This window comes from Diuraphis noxia, unplaced genomic scaffold (genome assembly GCF_037042655.1).
Source record: "Diuraphis noxia isolate RWA-SAM2 unplaced genomic scaffold, SU_Dnox_SAM2 contig0002, whole genome shotgun sequence".
NCBI lineage: Eukaryota > Metazoa > Arthropoda > Insecta > Hemiptera > Aphididae > Diuraphis > Diuraphis noxia.
In genome coordinates this window covers 9,853,818-9,876,851 of record NW_028301712.1, presented here as the reverse complement: position 1 = coordinate 9,876,851, position 23,034 = coordinate 9,853,818, and the positions used below count along the sequence as shown (strand labels likewise).

Sequence of the window (23,034 nt, the reverse complement as noted above, 5' to 3'; positions counted from 1 at the left end):
TATGTTTTACGCGATGTGTTAGTGTTGCTTAAAATATTAGCGTTCATTTTTAAAATATAAGTGCTCTGACTCTGTTCACATTTATATAAACGATTTTTCCGATAGTTATTTTGATAAAACGAATTATAGTAGCATTGTATACAATATTTTATAAAATTAGCCGGGTAGAGTTTATCCATGATCAGTTATAATAACTTGACTGATGACATTGGTATATGTTAAAATTAATTAAATTATAGTTGTAATAAGATTTAGAATTTCAAACATCTAACGCTGGGGTATATGAATTATGCATGTATTGTTATATTATCGCTGATATCAATTCAATCAAATCTTCAATTGGTGGAATTGATTATCGAAATGAAAAATGCCCGAGAAGAACAAAAAATTTAATTTCAATGGGCCGAAAATGTGTGTAAACAATAGACGACAAACGACTGTTTTCAAAGAATTCCGTATAGTTGTTGAAATTCCGTCCTTCTCTATCTATTTTAAGCTCGGTTAATTATTAATTGTACTGAATTTAAACAAAAACCCAGGGTAAATGGGCAACACTTTGCTCCGTTACATTAGAAGAACATTGTATCGTAAATCAAGTAATTTATTTTAGGTTCTGAACGGGGTGATGAATGTATTGATTTTACAATGATGTGTGTGTGTGTTTTTTTTTTTTGTGTCTGTGTACAGCATAACTAGTCGAAATAATGCTTCAATTTCAAACTTTGAGGGTGGTTTATGATGTAAAAGTGAATATCCTTGGTTCATTATAGTGGTCAAAAGTAAACATTTTCCAACAGTTTTCAAAAAAATCGAGAAAAACAAAAAAAAAAAATGACAGAAAAATGGGAATTTTTACGCAAAACCAGTTTTCGAGCAGATTGATTTTTTTATATGATTGTAATTCAAAAACTAATCACTGTAAATACATGAAATTTTCACCAAATGTGTATGTCAGTGTTATCTATATACAGTTAAATTTTAAAAATTTTGACTTACCTAGCTATAGTTAATTAAACCATTTGTTATGTGCATAATCAATAATCATTTTACAATGAGTTGGTAAAATATTTTTAATAAAAATATTTAATATTACGTAATAATTTGAAATTTTCGATTTTTATGAGAATTTTTTTTGAAGTGTCGGTAAAAAAATGTTGGATGACCAAAAAAACTTGAAAATTTAATACAAGATTCCTTATGAGTTGTTCTTATTGTAGCTAAAAAAAAAATTAAAAATCGTTAGTCACAATTATTTTTTGAAAGCGTTTATAGTTCAAATTTTTACGAAATCTGTCGAAAACGTGAAAATTAGCAAGTATAATTTTGAAGTTGAAAAATCATAACATTTTTTGTGTTTATAACTAAGGTTATGAAGTTCAACACGAAATTTTCCATAAGTTATGCTTCAAATAGCTATAGTGAAAATTTGAAGCGGCATTATAACAAAAAATTTTACAACATTGGATTTTCACTGGATTTCACATTTAGTAATTTTCTTATTTTGGTGTAGTTCTAAAAGAAATGACCGCAGATACTTGAAATTTTCACTGAATATTTATATAGGCATTTTTTATATTTGATCCAATTTTGAAAATATTTCGATTTGTTTTGAGTAGTTAACTGACATTTTAATTTTTCAACTTTTTAGTTTTTTTTTCTATAAATATCCATAAAAATGTATTTGTTGGGTAGAAAAGCTTGAAAATTTAATACAAGGCTTCTAACACATTGTAACAGTAGCAGTTGAAAAATATTAAAAATACATAGGTACGATTTTTTTTTATAAGCATTTAAAGTTCAAATTTTGAATAAATACCTACGTAAAAATTACGGTAATGTTCAAATTATCTTAGTTAGAAATTCATAAAAGTTTTTCTTATTAAATCTAAGATTTGAGAATTAAATACAAGGCTCCTAACATATTTTTACAATAGCAGTTGAAAAATAAAAGAAATACATACTCACAATTTTTTTTACTAGCATTCAAATTTTAATTTTGACTATACTTACGTAAATATCACGGACATTCGTAAATTATTTTAAGCTAGAAATTCATAAAAAATTTTCTTTTTAATATAAAATTTAAAATTTTTTAATAATCTATATTCTATAATATATCCTAGACCAGCGTTTCCCAAAGTGTGTTCCGTGGAACCCTAGAACCCGCGAATCCGAAACCCGAACCCGCCGGACTATCTCAAGGGTTCCGTTAGATGTATGTGATGTCTGAAACATTTTTTGTAGTACTGTTTTTTTTTTAGAAAAAATTGAGTTGAGTTGGAAGTAAAGACATTAGGGTTCCGCAATACACAAACTATTTCCCAAGAGTTCCGTGATCCTACAAGTTTGGGAACCTCTGTCCTAGACAGATTAACCGTCTCCGCTCAGAATCGTTTTTCGTATACAATGATATAATATCATTGGATTCAAATTTAAATCCATCCATTACAGTGACCCACTTGTAACCTACTGTATAGCAGAGTGACATCCACGACTTACCCGCTTTAAAAAAAAATTAATTATTACTGTAACTGCATCGATATTCTTGGTTTTATGTAATTTCAACAAAATTTGAACTTAAATAAGAAAATCAATATAATATGAGATTTGTACATTATGCATCGGGTATATATACGATGTCTACCTTCGAACGCTCGTAAAAAAATAATTTGACTTTTCGGTAAACTTTTTTGTGATTTTTATACGAACTTTATCAAAATTCAAAATTTTATTGTTCATAAAATATTATAGTGGATGTACTCTGAACTTTTTTTTTACAATTTCCTTTAATAAAAAGTTACGAGGGTCCTTGTATTACATTTTAAAGGGTTTTGACTGGGTGAAAAATTCTTTATCAACATTTATATATATATAAAAAAAAAACTACTGATAATCGAAAATTTCATATGTATATAAATAGTTTAAAGCGAATATAAATACTTTGAAAATGGTATGGGGTGTAGAAAATGCGTATATTAACATTCAGTAAAAATTCCAAGTATTTACGGTACACTTCAGTAATATTAAAAACTAATTTCGCGTAACGATTTCAGTTTTTCCTACCAAAAAAGATGCTATTAAAGAAAATTGAAGCATTCTTACTGGCACATAAGGTGATTATAGGCACAAAACACACACACAAATATAAAATATAATATATTATATTAGTTCTATTATTTATTTCACTTAGATCATTTTTTTTTATTATAAATGTTTATATAGGTTATAGTATTATTAATTACTAAAATGTTCAAATCACCATATCGTTTAGATGTATTGTCATAACCTATTATTCTTAGAGCATTTAGTTGAATAAGACGAACGAAATTTCGATTTTAATAGGTAGGTACCAACGACAATGTTTTTACTTTTCAGAAAATGTCTACGCTAAATAATTTACAGTAGAATTAGTAGTATTGAAAGTTTTTATTAAAAAAAAAAAAACAACAGAAGCTTATATCTCAACATGTTACTCTTTAAGTAGTACCAAAAATCTTAAAAATTTCAAAATACGGTCTCTAAGTATACCGAAATTTTAAATTGATTTTCAGAAATGCCATCTCAACATTGAATTTTTACATTAGTAACAAACATCAAGTCTTACTACTCAATATCGTGTAATATTGTGATATTCATAAATTGCAGCAATCGGTTGTTGTTACATAATCTTTTTTTGACGTATACTTGTATACACTTTTACAATAAACATAAAATGTTATATAAATATATTATAAAATTAGTTATACAACCAATCGCCATTGAGAGAAGAACTATTTTATATTTTTAATCCAATGAATATAGGTTTTAATAGACATTATAGGATTTTTTAATATAATTACAATTTTAAATTCGATTACTTCCGTAATGCGATATTTATTGAAATCATTATTTAACTTACTTGTATTGTTCAATGTTGTATATATGATAATTACATACTCGTCTTTACACGAATTAAATTATTTTGCTGCTTAACCTATAATTTATATTTTCATATGCTATTCATCTTTCATAAAGATAACCCGGTCCGGATTTGTATATTTTAACATATATTTCCCGAGTTACTCGCTGTTCGACGAGGATAAAAATGTTGACAAGTGTTGTTACATAGTTTTTATAAAAAAGTTTATTTTGCATACAAAGCTTATTTTACTATAATATGCAGTCCATATATTGTGTAAAGATGTTTAAGGAAATCCTATTTTATCCTTTTATTTCTCAGTTTTTTAAAGGGAAATAATAAAACTATTGAGTATTTAAAAAATGATGGTAATTTTTACTATTTTTCTTGTAATTTATTGACTATTATTTACAAATAATATGATGATGGCTTTAAATTTTAAGTTTTAATTTTAATTTTTAACGTTTATTCTTAATAGTTTAAAATAAATATACCTATGTTAATACCTAAATTAATATAAAAACATATTTTTTAGTGTTCTATATTGTATTAATCAATCGTCATGATCTATTTTAATTAAAAGGAAAATAATTTCGCATTCTATAAATTAATGGTTATTTTGTTTAGTGTTTTGATTGTGTGAATAAAAAAAAAAAATAAAGTGCATACTAAAAGTTTTTTATTTTAAAGTGTAACTCAATTAAATATTTGCTTAGGTATTTTTACATAAGTGCGAATTCTTTTAATTCTGAATAATTAAATGTCGCTTTTAATCAAATATTATGCTCTGTTGAATATTTAACGAACGATGAAAAAGTAATTTTTCTAGTAACGTTGTAAATTGTGATTAAAAAAAACTGTTTCTTTTTATCTTTAGATGTTTTAAATAAATTAATACAATTATTTTTATGTATTTAACTTTTTGGTTTTGGTGAAATTGGGTTGGTCGAATCCGATTGATGTATTGATCGATTATTAAAAATTAAAATTCTTCTTTGGGTATATTCCTGCCTCAAGTATTGATCTATCTATATGTAAATATACGTCATAATGTAATAACTGTTTAAATTTATTATGAATATATTATATAATTTTATTTATTTAAATATAATGAATTGGCGTTAAACTAATGCTTGCGCCTGATTTTATAAGTTTTAAAAGTTTTTTCTTCTTTAGACATTACAACTCGCTTTGGGTGCACTGAAATGAGTTGGTGTGATAATCTGTGTCTACAACAATGGTCGTCCGCCCGTAGACAAACATTTTACGAGCAAATTAGTGGCAAGGATGCTACCGTAATCACAGTTTCATCGCGATCATAGTAGTAGTGAGAGTGACAATACAATTGTAACCAAAGGTGGTTCAGAGTTAGTTGTAACTACTATCATACGCAATATTTGATTTTTGAATTTTTAAATATTTATTGATTAATTTAATAATATATAGTCAGGCGTCCAATTTTAGAACTGTGATATTTTATTGATGTCTGTGAAGTTGGCCCTTACACTTTTTCAAAACATGTTTTTCAAAGTGCCATTATTTTGCAAGTAATTAGCAAGAATTTGCAAGTTCAATCCCGAAATTTGCAAGTCAAAAACAAAGAAGTTATAAGGGGTGGAATCATGTAAGGGCCAACTTCACGCAGCCCTTACTTGTTGTCAGAAAATTTCGAAACTAGTGTCAAAACACTTGTTATAATTTGCAAGAATTTGCAAGTCAAAATTCCCACCCCTACGAATTTTCAAAGTTTTCACCCCAGCCTTTACTTATTGTCAGCAAATTTCGAAACTAGTGTCAAAACACTCGTTATAATTTGCAAGAATTTGCAAGTCCACTCCCGCAATTTGCAAGTCAAAATTCCCATCTCTACGAAAAAGTGGGTAAATAAGTGGATGTCACTCTGCTGTACAGTAGTTTACAAGTAGGTTACTGCAATGGATGGTATTAAATTTGAATTCAATGACATGATATCATTGTATACAAAAAACGATTCTAATCGGAGACGAGTTTTCAGTCTTGGATATTTTATACAATATGAGTTATATTATTATTTTTTTAAATGTAGTCACCAATAAAACAAATTCCAAATTAATCAAATTAGTTTCATTATGTTACGCGGAACCTTGTATCAAATTGTCAACCCTTAGCTGTAAAAGTCTTGGATATTTTATACAATACTATCTTCCTCTGGAAGAAATTATATTTTTATAATTTAATTTAAAAACAAATAATATAATATAATTACATATTGTAGTTATTGTTATTGTTGATAATATGCGCATGCGTATTAGAAACATTATTATTATTTTGTATAGCTTTGTAAATTATTATAGAGTAATGATTATAAAATTTAAAAAAAAAAGAAAAAAAAGAAACAGACGTCGTTATCGGTGAATATACGAAAAATTATTATTATTATTATTATTATGAGGGTTCAATACCGGTTTCCTTCGTCTCCAAAATCAAGCTAGATTATTAGATATGCAATAAATTAATTAAATTCATTTAAAAAAAAATGTAGGTACCCATAAAATAAATTCCAAATTAATCAAATTAGATTCATTATATTACGTGGAACCTTGTTTTAAATTTTCAATCCTTAACTATAAAAGTTAAACATTTTATAAATTTTCAATTAAACAAATTTTGTCAAAATTTGAACTTTAAATGGTTATAAAAAAAAAATCGTGCATATGTATTTTTAATATTTTTTGTCTGCTATTATATTAACTTATGTGGAATCTTGTATTAAATTTTCAAGTTTTTTGTCCCAACGAATAAAATTTTATTGACATTTGTAGGTAGAATAAAAAACTAAAAATATTGAAAAATTCAAATGTCTATAAATAACTTAATAAGATTTGAAAATTTTATCATGTATAGAAAATGCCTGTATAAACATTTTGTGAAAAATTTCATGTTTCTACGGTAATAAGTTTTAGAGTTACACCAATATCTAAAATCGATTTTTTCAAAATTTGATTTTGCGTAAAAATTCCCGTTTTTCGTTAATTATTTCTTGGTTTTTCCCGATGCTTTTGAAAACTTTTGGGAATTTCAAAAAATCACCTGCTCAATAAAACAACTAGATTCACTTTCGAACCCAAAAAGCTACTGAAGTTGAAAATCGAAGCATTATTTCGACAAGTTCTCGTGTACGAAAAGACACATAAAAAAAAAAAAAACACACACACAACATAGTAAATCAATACATTATTCGCTCCACTCAGAATCTAAAATAATAATTTTTTTACTCAAATTTTAATTTTTCAATGTTTTTCATGTTTTTAATTTTATATTCTGAGAAAGCGATGAATCTATTGATTTTACAATATTGTGTTGTTTTTTAAAAATTATTTTTAGATTCTGAGCGGAGGTTATGTTCAGTAAATTTTCCGGTTCAAAAGTGAATCTAGTTGATGCAATTGGGGGGGGGGATCATTTTTTAAAATTTCCAATATTTTTCAATAGCACCGGGAAACACAAAAAAAAAAAAATTAAGGAAAAACGTGAATGTTTACATTATTGGTGTAATTTATAAAATTTCTATACAAACTAATTACCGTAGAAACAAGAAATTTTCACTGAATGTAAACTAATGAACAATGAAATCATATTATAATATGAAAATATACATATATGTATATGCATACATACACAATCAATTGTTAAAAAATATAATGGTTAAAATGATTAAAAAAATATGTATTATTCCTACTGCTATGTTATATTAATATACTTATATATTACCTATTAATTGTTACCATGGTTGTTTATTTTTGACATTTGAACATATTTATTTAAATTTATATTTTATAATATATTATTTAATGTTAGTACAATAGAACATAAAAAAAAATAGGGATGTATCAACGTGTATCATACAGCGGTCCTTAGGATGGGTCTGTCAGTCTATGATTTTAATTAGTAATTTAGTTTATTTGATGATACCTATTATCGTGATTAAAATAATTTATTTTATAAGTAAGCATTAATACTATAATATGTAGTAGATTAATTTCATTTTTACCAAAAAAACATGTTGGATAAAAAATTAAAATTTATAAGACACACCATATTGAATAAAAAATCGAAAATAATTAAAATATCTAAAAATCTAACTTAAAACTAAAATCAAAATTCTAATTTTAATAAAAAATATCTAAAATATAATAATCCAATTTGAATAAAAATCTTATTTGATAAAAAGAAACCGTGTTGAAAAAGACAAGTTCTATCAAAATTATAAAATTTTAAATTTATACATCTTAAAATTAAATTTTTTTTTTAAAGATGTATAAAAAATAAAAATAGAAATATGAAAAATCTAAATTGATAAGAAAAGAAAATATTTAATAAAAAATTTAAAATGATAGAAAAATCAAGTTAAAAAAATGTTTTTATCTTCATAATTCATATACATCTTAATTATAAAAATATAATATAACAAAATCTAGTTATAAGAAAATAACACGTTAAATTAAATATTTTGAATGATAAAAAATAAAAAATAAAAAAGTCTTTATTGAGAAGAAAAAACAAGTATGTTGAAGTAAGTTGAATACAAAATAAAACGATAAAAAATTAGAATAAAATATAATATGTAAAAATCATACATTAAAAAAAATATATTGATAATGCAGAAACATGTTGGATAAAAAATCTAAATTTATGAAAATATCAAAAAAATCTAAAATCAAAATTATAATTTTAATAAAAAATATCTAAAATAAAATATTGTAATATGAATAAAAATTTAATTTCCTAAAACGAATAAAAAAACACTAGTTTTATCAAAATCAGATTTATATTCAATTTTCATTTTTTTATTTTTTTTTAATAAGGCTTCAATTTATCAATTAAAATTCTCATTAATATTAGATATTTTTTTTATAATTTGATTTGATTTGTATTATCAATATATATTTTTAATTTTAAATTTTTATTTCAACATACCTTTTACTATCAATTTAGATTTTTTCATTATTATATTTTTAATTTTTAGATAATTATATATATATATTTTTTTTTTCACAAATATACCTTTTTATTTTATTCTTTTAATTGAATAGATTTTTTACAAATATTTTATATTTAGATTGTTTAATGAAAAACAGATTTTTTTACATAAAAAATTTTTTAAACAAAAATTATATTTTAATAAAAAATCGTAAAGCATTAAAATATTCTTAAATCTATTGTTCAATTTTGATAAAAAAAAAAATTAAATGTAATTTAATACAAATTTTCCGTGATACTACGTTAGAACTACCTTTTATAAAATCCAATTTATGTAAAAAAATAAAAAAATCGCATTTATATAAAAACGTCATTTTAATTAAAAGAAGTGTATTTCATTTACCAAATAATTGAACAGCATTAAAAAATTAAGATTACTATCGTTATAAATTAATAACTAATAAGCTATTTTAGATAGTTAATAACGTATTAGAAAAAATTTTTTAATAAAATCTAAAAACTTTGAAAATTCGTAGGGGTGGGAATTTTGACTTGCAAATTCTTGCAAATTATAACGTGTGTTTTGACACTAGTTTCGAAATTTTCTGACAACAAGTAAGGGTTGGGTTTAAAACTATGAAAATTCGTAGGGGTGAGAATTTTGACTTGCAAATTGCGGGAGTGGACTTGCGAATTCTTGCAAATTATAGCGAGTGTTTTGACACTAGTTTCCAAATTTTCTGACAACAAATAAGAGCTGCGTGAAGTTGGCCCTTACTTGATTCCATCCCTTATAACTTCTTTGTTTTTGACTTCTTGAATTCTTGCTAATTACTTGCAAAATAATGGCACTTTGAAAAATATGTTTTGAAAAAGTGTAAGGGCAAACTTCACATACATATTTTATTGTAACGAAAATACGATAGAAATGAACCCACGACAGTGGTGTACCTATTTTGCCTATTTGTATCGCCGTGCTTGATCAAAATATTTATTTCGAAATGCTCCGAAAAAATATTTCAATTTTAAGGGTAAATTGTCTGTCGGTTTTTATATTAAAAATTAATTTATCCTTGTTTCGTTATTATACTTTTGTTAAAAATGTAGTGTTTTATAGCCGGAAATGGAATTTCAGAGGGATCATTACGCCTCTGCACGAACCTAATAATTTTCAACAATTCTTCAATATAATACCTACACGCGTACTCAAGAATACTGTATCTCAATCACTGTAAAATTATAGCCGCGTAGGACCATCAAAGAGTAAAACGTTTGATACGTATACACATTTTTGTAACCCCACTAAAACTTAATTCTAATTTGATTTACTGAGTTTATACTAAGAAATATATGTCTTGAATATATTGTCTATAGTTATAATTGTAAGAGGTTAAAACTTTGAAGTGCGAAGAACACATTTTTGTTCACTAAAACATAATCATATATTCATATATACATGTAACCGCACATGTGTATGCTTAATTTTAATCTAGAAGGTGAGGGGAAGGATGAGCTGATAAAAAAATGAATATATTATGATAAAACTCCAAGACACAAACTCAGCCGCCCAAGCCTTGTTTTAAGACACTGTTTGGCAAATTAAACGCCATACATATAGCTTTTGCGAAAATATATGATTTTTTTTTCTTTTATACTCACCGAAAACGGAGATAGCAATAATATGATTTATCTGAATTATATATAAAAACTGTGACTGCTTATGCATAAATTATTGACAGAATAGATACTTTACATTTTATAAATTATGTCGTAATTTTTTTGTTGGGGTCTGCAGTGTTGTGGTCTCCGCTACTTTCTATGTTCATTAAGAAGTTTATGTTCACAATTTGGTGGCGCCGTGCTGGTTAATGAATATTGGTAAATTTTATTTCTCGACTGTGAAATATTGTGTGTGCCAAGAAGTACAGTACACAATGCGTTGCTATAAAATAACACATGTTCAGCTAAGCTATTGACGGAGGACCCATTATCGAAACATGTTTACAGTCAACAAACAAAAATACGATTTACAGTTATTTGATAATTATTTTACTATACGACCAGGGCATACATTATATAATGTTATACATTTCATAATTTTTGAAAGTATCAAATATTGAACCTATTTTAATAAGAAAACAAGTTTAGTAACATTGGTAATTTTTATGCACATTTACATTTGTACGAGAATATACATAATATATTTAGGTATGTATAATATGAAATTTAGTAATGAAAAATTTTAATTAAAAAAATAAACCGTCTAATAAAAGAACCGACGATTACCCAACAGATGTTTATGTTATTATTAGTTACGTTACGTTTCTGTCGTAGACAACAACTGAAATGGTTTCCGAACGTGACATTACATGTTTAGTGTAATAAGTTACTAGTAAAATAACTGCAATGTTGCAAGTGACCCGACTACTATTTTGTCGTTTCAAATTGTGTTTTTTTTTTTAGTTTTAGAATTAATTTTTTTTTTCTGGTAAATTAAGCGGAAAATTGTGTAGTTATTTTATTTTATGTGTTCCTCTTTTGCACCACTTTTCCGGCCATGTAGATATATTGCTTTATGTGTTACTCCACCCGGATAAACGATCATCTATTACGACGGAATACGATTGTAAGCGTTGACTGGATAAAGTGTTTATTGATTCGTTCGTATTTGACACATTGACTGATATTGATAAGGCAACTATCCAAAACTCATTAATATATGCTATTTTATATTGGTGTATTTTGTATCGATTTGTAGTTATATAAATTCAAAAATATATGAGTTACATGCCCAGAATTGATTGAATGATTCTCATCTGAGTACCTTAAACAAAAATTAAAACTTCAGTTATTTTCACAGAATATGTATTATATATACTTTAAAGTATTTGTATTTTTAACTTCGTATATATATATATATATATATATATATTTACCATAATATATTGAGCCATTTAGATAAAACTTAAAAAAATACATCTGTGTAATCTAATATTTTATGAATACTAGGTAGGTACTAAGTATATTTTTATTTTGCAATTTTACAATTTTGTTTGTTGTTAAAATTTTAAAACTTATGAAAATGCTTTTATAAAATATATCATATTGAAAAGAGTTAGGGATACAATATTGTAATGTGGTATAAAAAAAAAATGTTATATTACAAAAATTAGAGTTTTAAATAAAAATATTTAAATTTCATTTATAAAGCTAAAAACTTTGACATTTTTTTGTCGTTTTTTTTCAGACAACTTATGAAGGTTTAGACGAAGTGTTGGTTTTAGAAGACGACGCGAGATTTGAACCGTATTTCCGTTTCAAATTAAAAATGGTTTTGAACGAATTGAGGCGCTTAAAAGTTTCTTGGGATTTAGTGTACGTATAATATAATTTGTTATTAAAAATCTCGTACGTACTGTTTTATGTAAGTTATTATGATTATACTATTGTTGCTTGTCGAAATAGTTACATTGGCCGAAAATCGTTAAACGACAACAACGAAAGCTGGTTGGAGAACTCGAAACTGCTAGTGCGGCCTGGCTATTCGTATTGGACACTTGGATATTTGTTAAGCGGGCGTGGTGCGAAGAAACTGTTAGACGCCAACCCGTTAAAGAAATTGCTGCCAGTGGACGAATTTCTCCCAATTATGTTTAACCAACATCCCCAGTAAGTTCTGCATAGCGTATGCGTGTGTGCGTGTGTGTGTTTGTTATTATTATTATTATTATTATTGTGAGTGTGAATGAATAATGACGTTCGAATATCATATCAAAACCTTTAAATAATATACAATAAAACCTAATAAAGTAATAAGTATTCCGAAAATTCGAATGGAACTAAGTCGTACCAATTATTATAGGTAATACCTACCGAAATATTCAAGTATTGAAAAGAGAATCGTTGTATTTCCATAACGACTTGCGTGGACTCAGGACTATGTAACGTAGGGTACGATCGATATATAAATATTTCTCTGAGCAAATGTTCTTTTACTACGAACAAACGTTTTTTTGTAATTAATTTATACCAATATCTAGGTATTGAGTACTACTAAATATTATTTGTTGTGTCTGTGTACTCGATAAGTTGTTGAAATATTGCTTAGATTTTCAACTTCAGCAGCTTCCCTGGTTGGAAAGTGATTCTAGTTGGTGCATTATAGAGGTAAAATTTTGAAATTCTCAGTAATTGTCAAAAGCACCGGTTAAAACTAAAAAATTGTTGAGAAAATCGATTTTGGAAATTGATTTAACTTAAAAACAAATTACGCTAGACACATGCAATTTTCACTGAATTTTTATATTGGCATTTTCTATACTTAATAAAATTTTCAAAATATTTCAAATCTTTTGAAGTTATAAATAGACATTGAAATTTTCCATTTTAAATTCTGAGCGGAGCGAGGAATGCTGCATTGATTTTACCATGCGTGTGTGTTTTTTTTTTGTGTCTGTCATCACGTTTTGGGGCAGTAAAAGTGCTTTGATTTTCGACTTCAGTACCTCGTTCAATCAGAAAGTGAATCTAGTTGGTACTTTGGGAGGTCAAAAGTAAAATATTCTTAATGTTTTTCTAAATAATCGTGATAAACTAACTAAAAATTAAGGGAAAAACGGCAAATCTTACGCACAATTAGTTTTCGATAAATTCGAATTTAGTTTTTGATGAAACTTTAAAACAAATGACAATTATCTGAAAATGATATATAATGAAAAATAATATTAAAACTGATAGGCAAACCCAGCATTACGTATTTACATTGTTCATGTGAGCGGTTAATATCTCCTCTAAAGTAGAGAAGAAAAAGTCAACTCTTGTCGAAAGTTTATTGCATAGAGCTATAGCCCTGGCCCTGGGAATGGGTGAGTTTTTTAAATAATATGTGCTATATACTGGAATGTAAAACTACAATTTGGAACGGTTATTGTAGGCTGGAATAGCAATTAGGATGAAATTTTTAAGATCAGGATTATCAGTGATACCATTATTAAATTATAAATAAAATATATATCTGCTATTTCATGTCTGGAGGATAAGGCTGGAATGTTAAGAAAAGATCTGATTTGTGTATAATCTTGATTATCGATGGTCAAATTAAATTTAAAGGCTACGAATTTTAAAAACCTATTTTGAACGCGTTCAATGAAATCCATATCAGTTTTGGTGTATGGATTCCATATAGGAGCTCCGTATTCGAGAATAGATCTGACTAACGTATAATACAGAAATTTGAATGATCTAAGGACTTTAAATTCATGTGGTTAATGTTACACGTAAGTGTGTAATTTAAGAGACTGATCAAAGTTGGACATCATTTATGGAGTACGTATAGGACAGGGATGGCAAACTTTTTGAACACTGTGTGCCCAAAATTACCTTTTCTTTTTTTTTTTTTTTTTTTTTTTTTTTTAGGGCGCGCCATGAAATTTTTTTTTAAAATATTAAATATTAAAAGTATTTATATTTTTTTATGTTATAATTTGATTGTATAATTAATATATTAATATAAAAAGGTTAGTTTAGGTACATAATAATAATAATATATAATAAATAATAATTATAATGATTATTGCTTTGTTAATTATTTATTTTGATGTGATTTATGTTGTTGAATACTTGATGCCAATTCGTTGATATTTGGTTTACAATGAGTAACTTTTAATAAAGTATATGCGGCACTGCATTCATCAGTTAGTCGGTTTCTTAAATTAGATTTTATAAAATTAATTTCTGAAAATAACGACTCACGTGAATAAGTTGAAGAAAAAATAGACAAATCAGCATATGTTACTATTTTTAAAGTGGAATAATCTTTTAGAATTTCATTCTACACTTTCAAAATCTTGTCCCATATGTTAACGATCAATTTTCTTATCGCCCTACACGCTGAATTTCTTCTAATTCATTTCTCAGTATAACGAATTTTTCTTTCCGTATGGTACTCGTCTGAGTACCATATGTAATTTTTTTCTATTATATTAATATATAATAGTAACAATTTTCGAGTGCCCACAAAATCTTTTCGCGTGCCATGGATTTGCCATCCCTGGTATAGGTTATATGTACACGGGATCTGTAAAAACACATTGAGTAACACTATCAGTATTGATACACATGCCCCAGTTACGACACCATATATATAATAGATTTAATTCATCTTGTAGAACTAGGCAATCCTCCAACGAGGACATATGAGTAAATATTTTTAAATCGTCTGCAAAGAACAGGATTTTTCATTTTTTAATAACAAAAGATATTCCGTTTATAAATAAATTAAATAGTCTAGGAGATAAGTGACCCCCTTGGGGAGACCAGATGGGGCCGGGACCGTATTTGAATAGAAACCGTGTACTTGGTTAAACTGAGACCTGTTAGTGAGATAAGATTTAAACCAGGATATTAATGGATGACTAAACCCTATTTTGCCCAATATCATAATTAATAATTCATGATCGACACGGTTTAAGGCTTTCGCGAAATCGGTGTAAATTACATCCACTTGACAACTATCCTTAAAAGCGTTGAGTATGAAATTTTGCAGTGATAAATTACAACTTAAAGTGGACCTCCCCGGTCTAAAACCATGCTGAGAATATTAATAATTAATGTCGTTAATGGCTTATATCAATACTTTATAATAAACTATAACTGTACATAACTTCTTTAAATGACTTAGTGATACGGGTACATAACGAATCTGATTTGATTAATTTGGAATTTATAGTTCCCGACATTTTTATTTATTTATTTTTTTTTTGATATAATAGTAATATAATTAATATAGTTTAAGACTATAAAATATCCTAAACTGACCAACCGTCTCCGCTCAGAATCATTTTTCGTGAAATGATATTATATCATTGAATTCAAATTTAATACCATCCATTATAGTAACCCATTTGTTTTTTCTTACTATTTTACGTTTTAGGAGACCCAACGAGGTCATTGGTTCTTAATTGTCTCCCAAACAATTTTTTTTAAATTTTAATTTAAAAATATTTTTATCATTATAAATGTTATGAAATAAAACAAAAATTAAAATACAGTGGCCGCCGCTTATTGGACTCACGGTTAATTGGCTCATTCGGCTATTAGACTCAAAACGGCTAGTCCGTATACTAACACACGGCAAAAAATTTGTTTATTCGACTTACACGCTGGTTAATAGGGTCATTTAAAAATTAGGTAAATAAAGAAAATATGTACATACATAGAACGAACGTGTTATAAATAAGTCGGTACCTTTTATCTATTTTATGATTATGAAGTTGGCCCAAGAAGGGAAAAGCCAATCAACATTAGATGGATTTTTATCAAAAAATAAATTTATTTTATTTTTAATTGCGTATAACTAGATTTTTATTTTCATACATACCTCGAATCTCAATACATATTTTTAAGTAAATACGTTTTCAAATTTCAGTATTTTTACAATTTTTTTGAGTTATTTACCTTATTGACTCATTCGGTTAATCGATTCAAATTGTCGGGTCTCAAAATGAGTCCAATAAGCGGTGACCACTGTATTATTAAATGCTATTACATAAAAATCTATGAAATTGTCAATTTTGCCTTGCTGAATTTTTTGTAATGCTTAGGATAACAGTACGAGTATTACTTTACGTGTTATTATTATTTTTTTTACTTTAAAGCCTCAACAACTAAGGTTATTAGCCCACATATTTAAATATTACTTCTACATTAATAGGTACAATTTATAATACATTTTACAATATTACAATATAATTATTTTTGGTATGTGCAATGTAGAAAAGGAAAAAAGATCAAAGAAAAATATAAAATTATATAAAGTTATACAGTTTGGTTATTTTTAGAAAGGATACGTGTTATTGTCAATTTTATTTACCCAGACGTGTCTTGTTTATGTGTACTCAAACTTCTCTAAATTTTCTCGTAAAGTTATGGTTATGTTCTCAAATGCATTTTATTCTGTGTGTTCACTGTTCATACGTTATATCTATTTTTACTCAAATGTTGGATTTTGTATAAATGTGTCCAAACGTTTACCGCCTTAAAATATGTTATAGTCTTCTGCCTCTACACGAGTGGCACATACATAACTTTTATATAAGGGATCATTGGAAAAAAAAACCCAATCTGTTTATTACATTACTAAATTTTATTTTTTTTCTTACAACTATTCGTCCATATTACTTCTTCAGTAGTTTTAGAAATACCGTGTTTTACTATCTCCGTGTAGACTCAGTTTAATAAAACATTTTGTTATTAGATCAGAAATTTGATTTATTGTTTATACAATACAGTATAATACTATACAGCAGGAAGATTTACCAACCATGTCCTTTTTTTCCTTCAATAATGCGGTTATAAAAATCTAATTTTTGTAGTTGTTAAATACACACTTGCTCAAAGGCTATACTAACTTCTTTAAGATTTTAAATAGAACGATGAATATATTGATTTAATGATTTTACAATTATATGTGTTTTTTTCTTTGTTTTTCTTTGTGTCTGTTTACACGATAAATATAGTCGAAATAATGTTTCAATCTTAAACTTAAGTATATTTTCCGGTTGGGAATTAAATCTATAGTTGGTGCATATGGTAGGTAAAAATTTAAAATATCCTGTAGTTTTCAAAAGCACTGGGGAATAAAAATTAAGGAAAAACGTGAATTTTTACACAAAATCAGTTAACTACAAATTATTATTATATATACTCAATATTTCATATGATAGTGACCTCATTCATTTCAGGAACACACTTTATATTAAAATCAACTATTAAAATTTTTTATATGCCTATGATTTATGAACAACAATATCATAATTTTAATTTTTATGCTGCTTCTAAAAAAAAAAATATTATTTCGTTGAAAAAAATGGCGATATCCTCGTGTATATCTATCCTGCTTTACACTGATTACTACAGTTTTTTCGACCACAACCATCGTAAAAAAATGACGAGGTTAGATTTTATTGTGATTTAATAAATAAAATATAATTTAAAACTATAAATAATTAAAACTAATATTTATTTCGTTTTCGAATACAATGATCAATATTAGTTAAAAATTCTTCCACCGATATTTCATCAATGGTCATTCTAGCACATAAGTTTTATAAACGTTCATCGGTGTTACCAAACTTCCATTTTTTTTTTTCTGGTGATGGAATCCCTTCACCACCTAATTCTTGTAACGCTATTTCAGCTCTATCTACTCTCAAATCTTCACGCATTTTAGAAATTAACTTCCAGATGGTTATGTTAGGTATAGTTGGTGTGCGACCAAATGCGTATAAAACTGTTGTTCCAACTCTCGCAAATATTATTTATACGATGTTTACTATTTATCGTTCCCTCATGAACGTTCTATATTTCTAATGAAAATAACGGTTTATTTTAATTTTATATTCATACATATTTCTGACTTTCTATATGTACCATTGACGTATATGAAATCGAAATAATTAAGAACTTCTGTAGTTTCTACTGTACGAACCGTTTTTCAATAATTAATTTCGTCGTAAACTTTATTTATTGGAACAAATGTTAAACCGCCTAATATAGCAAAAAAAAAATACTTAATGTATTATCTGTTTTATATTTTGCTTTTAATTCAACTTCTGGTATCTTGCGATACATATTTTTCAACACTGAGCGGCATTTATAGTACCTAGCTTGTTCAAAATCTGAATGTGTAATTAGTGGATCTGGGTATGTCGATATGTTGGGAATTTAATATTTAATAATACAGATTAATTGTCTTATCTTAAGTACTTCTAATTTAAATAATTTTTTAATACTAATTTCCCTCCCTTTTTTTGTGGAAGAAAATGGACAGTGGAAGAAAACGGTATCTCGTTTTTGGAGGAAAATGGAACCGCCCGGGTTTTCTATCTACCTTACCTTTTATTTTTGTAGATTGTATAACAGGACTTTTTTCAGCATAATAATTTTCTGGTTGGACTTTTTTTTCGGGGATTCAATTTCATTATAATTAAATTCTACCAGTACGCACTAACTTATTCATAAACCGTTTTGCGAAATAACAACAATTTTATTACAATAATGAAAATAATTGTATGTTATTCACATTTATTAGTTTAGAGTATTTTACTATTTTCAGTTTTAGTAGGTATAATAAAAAATAATAGATATCCTGCATACATCGTAGGTGGGGATGGGAGTCTTCCCTCTTTCAACTGTTACTTGGGAATGTTTTACCATAATATATAACAGGTAACAATACTGATTGTATTTAAGTCATCTAAATTACTAAATATTGGTAATTGATAATCATCAGTAGCTTTTAAATGCGCCGGGAAAATCCAATGATAAATTAGAAATTTTTTTCAGAACACATCATGTGGACCGTCGTCGACGGACGAACGTTAATCTTAAATCACGGATGTAATGCAATTTTTAAAAGTTTAGTTAACTAAATTATTATCATATGATTTGTAGTATACTAATATGTTATTTTTACTAAAAATTTGTAAATATTTGAGATAATTCTTTCTTATTGTGTTATTTTTTCTGGGAATCCGTTCTCTTTATTTAAAATATATACGCATTAAAAAACTGCGGCTATATGAAAATCTGATGATCCCTATAGTATGAAATCCGAAGAGTGATTTTTCTAGAAAATATTCAATTTCTGAAAGAGTATTATCGTGTATAATGTAATATCAATATTAAATGTTACGATTCTACTGAACTCTTCTCCAAATGAATACAATAAAACTGTAAATTATTAAAGCTTTCAAGGAATATATTTTTTTTTTTTTTTTTTTTTTTATCCTTTTGTATCAAGAGCCAGAGAAGGAACCGCGTTAGCATTACTTCTCCTCTGACTCCCATCGTTTATTGATAACAATAACAACGACAATTATTAGTGGTGGGACAATCCCCCACTCGCTAATATTACAACAATCTTTTTACATCAACAATATTTACAACAACAATTTTTACAACAACAATTTTTACAATAACAATTTTTACAACAACAATTTTTACAACAACAATTTTTACAACAACAATTTTTACAACAACAATTTTAACAACAACAATTTTTATAACAACATTTTTGCAACAACATTTCTTATCGCCGCACATTCAAGGAATATATTGATCTTATTAATAATGTTATAGACATAATGAACCGAGTTAATAGTTTTATATACGAATTATTTTTCACTTCTCCATATTTTAAGAATATTCAATCACATATTCATACAATAATCAAACTAATTACATAACTTGTATGTTTTTAATTACATTACAATCTCTAAAAAAAACAACACCAAATTAAATGTGTGTTAAATATAATGCGATTATTTAACTGAACACCCACATCGCATCATGTATTATATAATATATATTATATGATTCAAGTGTCAAACGTTAAAGAAATGATGGATTCGATTACGATGAGATCACTTTATGTAACGAATTTCATACTTCAGTCATTGAAGATAAATTAAATAACATAGCCTAAAATTATTTCCCAACAGCTTTTCCCCCTCTTTTTTAAAACTTCGAATGAATCGAATATTTTTTCAATATGCGTTGTTTGTTTTAATATATCATAATTTATAATGCATAATTATATATATATATTAGTATATTAGTATTGATGTTAATACTCATAATATCTTAGTTCCTAACTACCATTATACTACCTAAGTATCTGTTGATACTTGTTTGTTTTGCTGTATCTAAATCGTTATGTAACTTTTATAACGAGCAAATAATATATAATATACAGACCAACATTATAATAATAATTTATAATTACTATATATCACAGTGTCGTTATACTAATAATATTAAACAATTTAGATATAGAGCGGCCCACAGCGGTTTCATTTGTTCTCGTTCAAAATACCCTATACGTACTCGAGAAACGGGAGAACACGGTACCATCCTGTATGCTCGTATAAACGAGTAATCTCATGTATTATGTGTGTATATACCTATTATATTTACCGCAACTGTTACGATGATGTAATATAATATATTATTTATTGACAATACCCTCAGAGTGGTGTGAAAAGCGTGAGCGCGATTTATTCACCCGCATGCTCGACGTTTGTTATATGGTCTCGTTTAATGGGGGGGGGGGGGGAGGGGGGGGAGGAGAAAAAAAAAGGAAAACCATTTCAGATGAGAAGGTTGCAGAATAATAAATAATAATCTATTATTGTTACAGGGTCGAATGGTTGGAACAGTTCGACGAACGTAACTTAATCGCGTTGTCTGCGTCTCCTCTGCTCATCTATCCCATCCGTTATACGTCTGACGAAGGTTACATTAGCGACACCGAAGACTCCGTGACCGTGCAGGTGACGAACGACGAGTCTGCGTCCGAACGAAAAGAAATCAAAGAAGATTTATGATCTGCGTGCTATTATTTTTTTTTTAAATTATTACTATCATAAATATTGAATAACCTGTTATCAAAATCTGTTACGTGTCATATCATATTTTTATATTCGTTAAGATTTTTATTTTTATACTTTTAACCATTAATCGTTATGATTTATAATATTACAACATCGTTAGGTATATTATAATATAATATGTATATTGTATGTTATCATTTGGAAACGAATTCGGCAAACACATTATCATATGTAGGTGAAAACCGCAATAATATTCCCATCGTTCATTCGCAATTTAGCACTGACGCGTTCCTGTAGAAAACTTACTTTCACTGAAGTTGTGGCTCCAGCGTAGTTTTAGTAAGAGTGAGAAAGGGAACTATGCCGAGATGCTTTATAAGACCAAAACAAAAAAGAAACGTGTAAACCAAAAGTAAACTTAAAGGTACTTTGAACTTTTCGCACGAACCTTTGAATACAGCCACAGTTGGAGAAGACGGGAGGTGAAAAAGTTTTTTTTTTAAAGAAAGTTATCAACGTTGTTGATTCGATCATAATGGCCAAAACATATTTTACTCGTTTTATTTGATTTAGACACGATAGCCATTCCATTACTTTATGAATTATGATTGATTAAAAATGTATTTTTATACTATGTTAGGTACATTTATAGAAAGATAATAATATATAATATAATATATAGGTATATTTTTATTTTGGGAATTGATGATATTTATTAACAATTTTCAATAAAAAAAAAAAATGTTTCTTATACCTCAATAGACTGATCGATTCGTTTTTATAAGACTTACATAGGCACCGAAGATAATGTTGTATTTATGTGTTTTGAACTAAAACTGGAAAGTAAATGATGTACATTTTCCAAAGAGTTGGTTTTTTGTTACCAAAGACTAGCTATTTATGTGACGAATATTTAAATATACTTAGTATTTTAGTTATACGCGTTTGATATTACTATAAACTCATAAATTATTATTTTAAATAATAAATGCCATATTTATTTAAATTAATGAGTTGTACTTTTATGCATTAATTTTATTATTTTACACTTGGATTATATTTGAACGCTCAATCAAATTGTTCACGTCGTGACACAAATGTGTGTCTTCTACCAGAAACGGGACATAATGTACCTGGTGTTATATTATTGACAACCGACGAATAATAAAAATGTTTAAAAATCTATTACGATAATAACCGATTACGAGTTATTACGTATTTAATAACACCTACCAAATAACTAACAGTGAAGGCGTATTGATTATATTATAATATATTGTATTATACCGTGATGCACAGGCAGTTGTAGTGACCGAATTTCCACTGATTGAATCTCTCGAAGAGGAATATTATGACGTTAACCGTGTGTTTTGGTGATCCTGATGTTGCCACAATTATAGTTTTCGAGTGACGTTTAAATTAATCCAGATTAATCTCTTTTATACCCACATGATACGATGGATACACGTTTTTTGGAATTACGGTTGATCGGACACACGTTAATGACAGTTTTCAAACGTTCGTAGGATATTCAGTTCTCAATCACACGATAAAACGTTATGTCGATAAAATATGGTTATGACTTAAGATGGCTGTTAATACCTACAAAGCCAGAGCGCTGTCAGTTTTAAACTTATTTCTATGTTATTGAATGTGCCACGACCCCTACGCCACTATGCCAACGGCAATATTAAAATGTTAAAAATAAAAATTTTGCCATACAGCAATGGTGTTGTCAACGGATACGTCGTTGGTCGCGATCGAGTGCGTACGAACGACGTCCAA

General features: G+C 27.1%; 1 protein-coding gene across 1 annotated transcript in view; it reads left to right on the top strand.

Annotated features, from left to right (window-relative positions):
* Positions 1–22,259, top strand: part of LOC107166801 (glycosyltransferase 25 family member) — a 79,046-nt gene extending 56,787 nt beyond the window's left edge. The window contains exons 8-10 of the mRNA XM_089219566.1: positions 12,105–12,232; positions 12,323–12,526; positions 21,057–22,259. Coding sequence (XP_089075692.1) covers positions 12,105–12,232; positions 12,323–12,526; positions 21,057–21,243 — 519 coding nt within the window. The 3' untranslated portion in view covers positions 21,244–22,259. The remainder of the gene's footprint in view (positions 1–12,104; positions 12,233–12,322; positions 12,527–21,056) is intronic.
* Positions 22,260–23,034: the final 775 nt, after the last annotated feature.